Below are 10,404 nucleotides of genomic sequence, written 5' to 3'. Positions count from 1 at the left end.
CCAGAGTTAGCAATCCACAAGATGTCCCCAGTGCTCAAAACAGAGCCACTTAAAATCACTACTCATTAGGAATGGCTAGAGCATCTTGTTGGCCCTCCTTCATTGCATCAATGTTAAATTTCATTAAAGGATATTACAACAACTTTGTCACACTTTCTCTTGCTAAATGGTTACTGTAGGTCCTCGCAGAAGGGGAAGGATCTGTAAATTGTCTAGAACAGAGGAAAGGTCTCTACAGTCTAGCTGGTTGGGATGTGATAGTCACCCATCACTTGCTTACCCTTGCTTTTAGGGAGTGCAAGGACTGCAACCTTTCTTGATGCTTCTTTCTTTCTAAGTCTTACCACCTCTTAATGTAAGTTCCAGCTTTCTGGGATTTTAATAAAAATGGTCAATGAGTAATTTTACTTATGGTGTGTTTGCATATTAAGAACACTCTTATCCTTGGTTGCCCTATTAAAGAAGGACTGACCAGATGGACAATTCTCTGTCTTTCTCTCCTGGGCAGGTTACATCTAATTAAAAGCAGTTCCCTCCTTCTACTCCTACTGCACACTATACATATCATCCAGATGTCAGCAGTGGTAATTTCAGCAAAAGCTCACCAAGATTTGGATAAAACTTGCTGTTGTTGTTTTGTGGTTTTTCCCCCACAGGGGAGGCAGGGAGCCAAAGTTCCAACTGAGCAAAATAAAATTAAAAGTAGATCAGTTTTTTCTGTCTCAGTAGCATGTGCTATGGTATATAATGTATGTTCCCTGCTTCGCAAAGGAAATGAAAGAATGAACTTATACAACTGATGAAATAAAGATATCAAAGTATTACTTGCCCCAGCTGATATGTACGCTTCACATATAATTACTATTTAATATCTTTGTTTCCTACAAACCAGAAAAAAGCTTACCATCTCTCCCAATTCCCTCTTCTTGTAAATAAGCTGATGCACAATATTCTAGATTTGCAGTTTCTACTTTACTTTCTTCCCGAATTTATTCTCTTCTTTGCAAAGTAATGTGGTCTACAAAATGAAGCTATTTAAAATCCTAAATGAATAAGTGTTATAAAAATAATAAATTAGTATACAAGACTGACTTGCACAAAACATATGTTATACTCCGAAATATATTTAGACAGGAGCGCATAATTGCCTGTTCCTTTTCTAATGGCCTGAAGCACAGCGCTAAATCTGAACTTTTCCCAAAGTCGATGCAGCGACGGAGCGCCGCCCCCTCCCTGGTTCCCGACTGAGTTCAGGCCCCCATCGCTTTTCTCGTGCTGTCTGCAGGAGTGACAACCAGCTGCAGCAGCCTCGATAAATCTCAACTGCTCCCGGACCACGGGAACTAAATAGCAGCAAATGGCCCTCAGCGATGGGAAAGATGGAAGGGAGGGCAGGGGAAGTGCCGGTCGGGGCGAAGGGCAGCAAGCCTAGGAGGCCACACTGTGAGCGCTTCCAGTTCCCCGTGGGTGGGGGTATAGGTCCTGCCACGCCAGCCTCCGACCTGAGCTGAAAACGTATGTTAGTCCCTGTATCCCCCGTGTTCGGCTCTCTCACAGGCTCAGTACTGGAATAAGCCCAGTGATGCTTCTGGCCCTGCCCAGCCTTCCCCCACCCACAGCAGGGACCCACGAGCCCCACTTCAGCTCAGCCCATGGCCCTCAGCACCTCCCTGAGCTACGTCGCAGGGGTGCTGGTCTCCAGCCCTGCCTCTGCCTCCGGGATGGATCTCGGATCTGCGCTGTTGGTAGCTGTCTCCTGGATGGGCCCCTTGGACGTGCCTTGTCCTATGTCTCCAGCCCAGTCCCCTGCTGCTTCTGGTGGGACCCCTGGCCCAGGTTCATTCCCTTGCATCGCCTAGGGCTGTCAACAGACCAATACGTGGCTGGTAGCAGCAGCTTCTGTAGGAGGAGTGAGAGACATGGCTCTGTGTCACGTTGGGGGTCCACAACCACAGGCAATATGAATACAACTCACTTGAGTCACAGAGAAGTTAACAACGACAAGCAGGCACTCTGTCACACTGAACCTTCTGCTTATTCCTCGAAAAAAACCCACCCCAAAACCAGAATCATCTTTATTTGAATGTGTTTACAGATTCTGTTACCTTTACATTTTTTCTTTTTTTTTTTTTCCCCCCAAAATTACAGGTTTCAACAGAAAAAATGTTTAAATTACTTTCCCATCCAGCTTCTTCCAAAACACTGGTTGGCTTGGAGTTGCACAGTATTTCACATTGGTGTGTTTGTAATGTTCATGGAAAAGGGAAGCGGCTATCTTCGACTTGTCAGGAAGCCAAACCTCTCCCTCTTCAAATGGAGCCTGTTCCCTCTGAAGCAAAGTAACCAGCAGCAGCCCATGTGCACATCAAAACGAAGGGGGGCCATCAAGAGAAATATAAACAATTCCTCCTAGCAAGTTCATTAATCAACACGTAGCTCCCATGGAAACAGTGAGGCTGTTCTCAGAGGTACTCACGTTAAATAGTTAGGTGGCAAAGTTGGACCTTCATTAATTTTAAGGAACTACACAGAGTCCTTCACCTAGAAACTAAAGCATCTCCAAAAAATAGCTTCTCTCTTTGCCCTAAATGTCCAAAAGACAACCAACAACAGAAAAGTGTACTTTGCAAGTGAGGTGAATCTTTCTGTTATGAAAGTATTGAAATACACTCTAATATTTATATGGCTAAACAGGAGCAAAATCCAGCGTGCGGTTGCTGGGAGGGCATAGCGGAGGGTCAACCTGGCAATCAGCTTCATATAATGGGCTCTGTATTTCTGAAAGCTCAGCAGCAGAATTTTCCTCTAAATAAGCAAACAGGCACTGGAGTTTTCCTTCAAGAAACTGGCAGTGAAATCAGAAGGAAAACCCGTGGCAAAAAAGGCCACTTTCCAGGAAAACAAATGTGTAAAAACATAGTCACAGCTCAGCCTTACTTTCTGTGTTGAGACCTAAACCAGAAAAAGGCTGAGAGCCTTGAATTAACTACTTCCTGGGAAATTAAGGCCTATTTTTAGTACTGAGCACTGCATATAGGATTTTGCTTTGTGTATGTTGTTTCTCTGATAGTTGTTTTTTCCCTATTCAGCTTTCCTATCTGTCCAAAGTGTTTTGTAGAGCACTAGTGATTCAGTTGGTATAACCAGATAAATAACTGAGTTATTATCTTTATGAAGCACAGATCTCTTTGTAATAAATGTACCTTGTAGCTTGATTTACAGCAAAATCCTCCTCCTCTTACTTCCCTGATGAGACCTACTTAAGTCAGTGAGACTAGTCATGATGATAAGATAATTAAGTTTTTAGTACAACTCTGGTTAGTGAGCGGAATGCAGTTCTGAAATAATGAATCTACTAGCTCCAGTCTGATATTCAAAAGGTGTTGATGATTTTGGTATTATTCTTAATGTCCTCTGAGAAAAGTACTTTTTACATTAAAGCTGTAAACCTCGTATAGGACACAATTCAAATCACCTTTTAAATTAAAGAATTGCTTTTAGAATGGCAAAGTTGAAGTTCAGCCAGCATAGCAGTGACACCTGCAAACTGACAGTCAAACCCCCCTACATTAAAATGGAAAGATTTGCATAAATGTGTTTTAAAATGACAAGGAGACAGGAATGGGAGCTTCTAAGCAAGTTAGACTAAAATTTTAAGAGTGAAATGCCTAAAAATAGGCCCCTGAATGCATAGTTAGGCACATATATAGAGGCTGCTTGATTTTCAGTTGTTCTGATCACCCAGAGCTCCCATTAACTTCAGGAGCAACTGTGGATACTCAGCTGTTCTAGAAATCAAGCCACCTTTATTCAAGGGTCTAAATATGGATGTCTGTGCCCAAGTTTGGGGGAAAAATACAAAAAAAAAAAAAAGGTTTTTTTGCTACAGAGACATTTTATAAAAGGAAGTAATGGCCAAATTTCATTTTCTCAGGTTACAATGCTTGAAACTGAATCAACATAACAATTAATAGTGCAACACATCTGTGGCTGAAGATTTTGTCTGAGGTAAATGGAAAGCTATTCCAAGATCTGTAGCTCTTAATTAGCAATCTGAAACATTCCATAGATATTTCATATTCTGTGACTGCAAAGTGTTACCAGGCCACCTAAATCTTTTTCATAGTATTTCAGTGTTGCCATTAATAAGCTTTTCAGGCTGGTCTGAGGAAGACTTGGCAAGATTAACTTTGCAAATCTGTAAGTATTAACTATTTAACTATTTCAGAATTACCATTTTTTCTGCTTTTGGATCAAGTACAACCAGCAGACTTGAGCATATTTTTAAATATTATAAAATACGAAAAAGGGAGAATTAGGCCTTTAATTCTGTCATATGCACTTGGTTGTCAGAAGGCTTCCGAATGCTGTTTGCTTAAAGACCTCTTTTGTAAAAGTAACCCTGAGTTGATTTTGTGTCTAAGCCATTGCCAGGTCATGCTGAAGTGCATAAGAGCCAGTCACATGATAGAAAATCTGCAAGAAAAAAGAAAATTTATGATGGAATTATATATGACTATAAATCTGAAAGTGTCAAGGAAATAACAAATTTAAGGCATGCCAAATGAAGATGATGGATATTTGTTTGTGTGTGTGTGTGCATAATATATGATGTAATATACCTTTACATACTTGTTTATAGGACCTGAACTAAGGGCTCTTGCTGCTTTGCTTGGAGAAAAAGAAAAAAGCAAAGACTCTTGTTGTTTTTAACTAAGCTTTCAAAAACAGCCAGGTAGAAGATAATGCTTTACTCTCACTGTAGTCTTATTTTGATGATTTCAGTATAATTTTGTAATATCCAAAGTATCTAAAATTGCTTATGCTTTTATATGGCTCATTTCAAACTATTCTTTTAACTGTACTGCCTTGGGGGTGGGGGAGTGTTCTCCCCATTTTCTAGGTTTGTTTGTTTGTTTTTAAATCCTTGTTTATTTTATTGAATATAATGATTGGGACATTTTATCTTACATGTTTTTAGATGGCACAGTATAGCAGAGCTTTGGTCATGACTGGGGCATTTGTGCAATCCCTGGCAGATAAAAGGATGCCACCCTTAAGAAATCAGAACAAATCATGTGACACAATCACTGGCTGTGTTGTAAGACTCAGCAGCGATGGCAGGCGCAACAAGAAACATCATGCTGCTTTGTCATAACCAGGGACATGACTTTAGGTCAAGAGTGAGGCAGAGGCAGTCTGGCAATGGAGCAAGCCAATATTATTCTCATTGCAGGAGTGAGCCAGGGGTTTTCAACAGTCATGAATATACCTGACATCTCTCAGCTGTTACAGCTATATACAGCTATAACAGCTATATTTCCATATTTCTTAATACATGTCAGTATTTCAGTTGCTAGGAAAGATGGGGAAAGGGAACCGACTGACGCCTCTTTCCTCCCCCAAATCCCCTACATCTCATGTTCTCCCACCAGCAGCAACAGCACAAGGACTCTCAAACTTTTTTCTTGGTTAAAGCTAATATCACTGCATCTCCTGGGTTTAATGAACATGGGAGTGAAGTTCAGCAGTCCTAATGGTTTAGCAGTTCCTATGACACTACACTGCTCTCAACTATGCTGCATCCTTCAGGGTTGATACCCTGTGCCAGTTAGGTAGGTCGTGGGTACATAGGTCAGAACCCTTCTTCCCACTGGAAACTACACATTGCCACTGCACCTCATGCACTATTCGTCTGCCAGGAAACACAGCGACCAGCCTGCACAAAATAAAAGCAATTAGAAAAATGAGGCTTTGTAGGAAGCAATTGCTTTTCTTCCCCAGGAAATAATCAATATGTAAAAGCTTCTCTATCAGCAGTACCATATGTAGGATGAAACGTGACTTTCTCCACAGCATGGAAATATATTGTGAACAGTTGCGGCAAGTGACACAAAGGGTCTGTGAGATATTTTGAGGGTCAGCTGAACTGGCAACAGCTAGGAGTGCAGGGGAGTGCACCACTATGCATTTGCAAAAGATTCTGTATATGTACAAAATGAGCCTCTTTGCTCACTGCATTGCAAACCTGGCCCAGGCAATTGCCAGCTGCTGGAATATCAGAGTCCCAGATGTCTGTAATGACAGGCCAAATTTAAAGAAATACTGGGCTGGAAGTGAACCTGTCATTAATAATGAATTAGATGTATGTTCTATTATTTTTTAAACAGCACCAAAAGCATATTCTGCAAAAACAGTAAGCCAGCACATTTAGAAAGATTACTTTTTCTCTCCACCAAGCTGAAAACCGTTAACAACTAACCTGTTTCTCAATGTCATCCAGCAAACTACTGGCACCGAGGCGAAAGAGCTCTGGTGTTAGCCATTCCGCTCCCAGTTCCTCCTTCACCAGCATAAGCCAAGTAATAGCTTCTTTTGCCGTCCGAATGCCCCCAGCAGGTTTAAATCCAACCTTTATATAGAAAAAAGAAGTGCTACACATTTTCATTCATCAGCAACCCTAGAAGAGCAATCAGCATTTGTACACCTGCAATCTCAAAGTGCCTGTGGTGTATGTAACAACTCTACTCGGTAAGTATCTGACTGCAAACAGTATAAGCTCTGGACTAGTGCTGAGAGCTATCAAGCCTCAGCCATCACTGTGAAAGATAACATTTTCATCCCGAAGGACAGCAACTGAGGGAGTAATACTTTTGACCCCAGTGCACTTTCTCAGGAGCTGGGTTTGAGGTCTAATGGGAATACTTTGCCCATAGCACGTATTAGGCCAAGGGATTTAGGCAGGACCTGGGATACCTGCATACCACCTACTGCCCACGTCGCAATCTAATTCCAAATATATAACAACAAATATACATGCAATAACATAACACTAAAGGTGCTCAAATAAAGCACGTGAGGCAGCTGACTCATGTGGAGAGCAGTGAGAGATGGTTGTATTTTATAAAAAGCCTGTGCACCACAGTTATACATGATTGCGCTGTACATTCAAACCTATGAGAAGTTTAATTTTCACTAAAATTTTCCAAACAGGAATTAAATTAGGTCTGTCTTTACCAAAAATTGAAAGTTTTGTGCTTCACAGGAACTGCAAAACTTCTCTCCCAACACATGCTGGATATGCTTTCAGTCACTTGATGTGAGGTTCATGTCATATTTGGTCAGGTGAACTGCAGTGTATGTAGAGGCACACACACCAAGAAAAACCTATCTTTGAGGTAAAGCATGTCTTGAATCCCATGATCAACCCGCTGTGCAGAGCCAGCACTGAGGTGACTTGGCATGCACCCCTAATGCCAGTCGTTTGGTTACGTGCCATTTAAATGCATCTCATTCTGAGACAGAGCTTGTGACATGCAGCTATCAAATACCTCACCAAAAATTCTTTTACCTGCATTAGCCAAAATGTTGGCCTGCAGCAGCTTACTAAACTCTTGAAAAATAAGGAGACTTAGGAAAAAGTGGTTCTGCATCAAAAAAAATTTAAATCTGAACAATCTGTACAGTAGCACACAATTCTTTCTACATTTCCCTCTGCCATAAACCTTTACCTTGGGTACTCCTTCCCATCAGCCTCCTTCTGTAAGAAATATCGTTCTGATTTCTGTATACACGTTCCTGAAACCTCACTGCATTGAGGATTTCTTTGTACCTTATGGATGTAATAGTGGAATCAAAAAGTATCTGTTTTTAATTGTGTTTGGTAATATTTTTTTTTAATAGTGATTTCAGGACAAACAAACACAGAATAAATCCTTCTCTCACACTGAAGCATTGTGATAACAGCATATTTCCAATAAGATTATAAAGAACAATAACTCAAAAAGCTTGATAAATCCAAAACACGAAGACTGTGTTTTTGTGGATGGATGGATGGATGGATGCATGCATGAGTGTATGCATACATCTGTTAACATTAGATTTCCAAAAGGAATTTAAACCACAGCAACTGGAAAAGCATCTTCTAGACAATAAATTAAAATAGTGGGAATGTGTTTTCTCTCAGGAAGAGAAATTCTAATGAAATTCAAATTTAGACTTCTTCCTAGAAATATTACAGCTCTTTGAGATAATCTGTGGCAAAAACAAGTAAAATGGAGTTAATAAGAAAATTAAAAACACCATGCAGAATTCCTTCCCCTTTTAGCAAATTCTGAAAGCTCTTTTCTTTGCAAAAAAGCTGACAAAGACAAGCCTGTCCTCTCCTCCATTTACCAGCTTTCCAAACAGCACATCTGACTGCCATAAAATCGCAAAAAGGAAGGGGGGTTGGAATTTAATTCAAGAGCAGTACAAAGTCCAGCTACCACTTTCCTGCTGTTTCACAGCATTTCATTATTTTGCTTAATAAGTTCATCTCCTCAAGAATTTTCTCTTCACCTTGCATTATTAAAAGTAATAAGTTTTTCTGGATTGGGGGTTTTCCCAACAGAAAAACCAATTTATGTATGTCCTTCAGTAATGACAGGAAAAGATTATTTCCCATTATATTGCACACTTTTCATATCACCACCACAGCTTATCATTCAATAAATGTTACTCTGCAACTTGTTCCTTTCCTCGACGAAGTTTAATTTCCGTATTAACCTGTTTTTCCCAGCCAACGCCTTGCTAGAAAGCATCCCTACAGCAGCAAAATTAGTTTGTTAAAGAAACCATTTAGAAATCTCTTGTCACTGATAATATTGTCTTCAGTTAATAAAAGCACATAAAGTCAGTTTACATCTAATTCACTGACACACACATGCACACAGACATAAGCACTCATTCTTAAAAACACATTTTATACCATGAATGCATCTTTTTAAAGCAAAAGCTGAATTCAACATTTATATCCAATTATAGGTACAAAGCTGTGTTAATGCATCAGAGCCCAGCCTCTGGCACACAGCTTGTGTAAGCAGCGCTGGTGCCAAGGTGAGTCACCCGGCCCCAGGGATCTGCCTCAGGTTGGCAGCAGTGACGATGCTCCCACAGAAGCAAGACTACTGGAGCTGCTCGAGTTGTTGCATGGCAGAGAGATGCAGGCTGGTGAAGGGAGCAGTGAGGACAGCCCAGGGATCCACACTGCCTTCATCTAGACGACTACAGAGAGCAGATGGACACATGTCTAACCTGCTGTCACGTGCTCCTCCTCAAGCTCCAACAGCCCCTGAAGCCATCTCAGCCCCTATCCCACTGCTCATCCCATGTCCTAACATCATACCTTGAAAGGCCACCTGCAGAAGGGACAGAAGGGTGAGCTGGAGAGGACAGAAGGGTGACCCAGAAATGGGGAAAGGGCCTTAGCTAGCGATATGGTTTCCTTCCCTGAGGCTGCAGGTGAGGACAAAGCCCACTGCTGAACACCAGCACCAGATCTAACTGGAAGCTCCCACTTGCCTGTGGATAAGGGAGGTGAGAGGTGGCTTAAGACTTCCTGGATAACCTCCTCCTTTCTCACTGCTTCAGCGCAAGGCTGGATGCAGATAGTTCATCACTGGCTCTGCCGTACGCTCCCCTCTGCTCCTTGCCTCCACTGACCTCACTTGACAGTGACCTGATGGATAAATGTTGTTGTCGTGGTTTAGCCCCAGCCAGCAACTAAGCACCACGCAGCCGCTCGCTCACTCCCCCCTGGTGGGATGGGGGAGAGAATCGGAAGAGCAAAAGTAAGAAAACTCGAGGGTTGAGATAAAGACAGTTTAATAGGGAAAGCAAAAGCCGCGCACGCAAGCAAAGCAAAGCAAGGAATTCCTTCACTACTTCCCATGGGCAGGCAGGTGTTCAGCCATCTCCAGGAAAGCAGGGCTCCATCATGCGTAATGGTTACTTGGGAAGACAAACGCCATCACTCCAAATGTCCCCCCCTTCCTTCTTCTTCCCCAGCTTTATATACTGAGCATGACGTCATGTGGTATGGAATAGCCCTTTGGTCAGTTTGGATCAACTATCCTGGCTGTGTCCCCTCCCAGCTTCTTCTGCACCTGGCAGAGCATGGGAAGCTGAAAAGTCCTTGGCTAGTGCAGCAACAACTAAAACATCTCTGTATTATCAACGCTGTTTTCAGCACAAATCCAAAACATAGCCCCATACCAGCCACTCTAAAGAAAATTAACTCAATCTCAGCTGAAACCAGGACAGTTGTGTACCAGGACATAATGTTCTTCCAGCCCCTGTCCCTCCCTCCCTCCATCCCAGACAACAGGATCCAACTGGATCTGCCTTCTTGTCCCCTTGGAAAGCCCCTCTAGCAAGGGAGGAAAGAACAGAATTTATCCCTTGGGTTGCCAGAACAAAGTCAGAAAATACAGTTGTGTACAGTGGAGAGACTCTCGGTGGCTATAAATTTGTATAGCTCCACTGAGGTTTATGGCAGTATGCCAATCACTGTCCGCTTGAGATTTGCCCTTTTATTAATGGAGTTGACTGTTTAAATACCTTAAATGGTAAAACAAAACTCAA

General features: G+C 41.9%; 1 protein-coding gene across 1 annotated transcript in view; it reads right to left on the bottom strand.

The window, feature by feature from the left end:
• Positions 1-673: 673 nt before the first annotated feature.
• The window catches only part of DERA (deoxyribose-phosphate aldolase), a 59,676-nt gene continuing 49,945 nt past the window's right edge, over positions 674-10,404 (bottom strand). The window contains exons 8-9 of the mRNA XM_072874270.1: positions 6,263-6,412; positions 674-4,476 (exon numbers count right to left, since the gene is read on the bottom strand). Coding sequence (XP_072730371.1) covers positions 4,420-4,476; positions 6,263-6,412 — 207 coding nt within the window. The 3' untranslated portion in view covers positions 674-4,419. The remainder of the gene's footprint in view (positions 4,477-6,262; positions 6,413-10,404) is intronic.

Source organism: Ciconia boyciana, chromosome 1 (genome assembly GCF_034638445.1).
Source record: "Ciconia boyciana chromosome 1, ASM3463844v1, whole genome shotgun sequence".
In the NCBI taxonomy this organism is placed as follows: domain Eukaryota; kingdom Metazoa; phylum Chordata; class Aves; order Ciconiiformes; family Ciconiidae; genus Ciconia; species Ciconia boyciana.
Note: the sequence above shows the minus strand (reverse complement) of the source record. Positions and strands in the feature narration are given on the sequence as shown.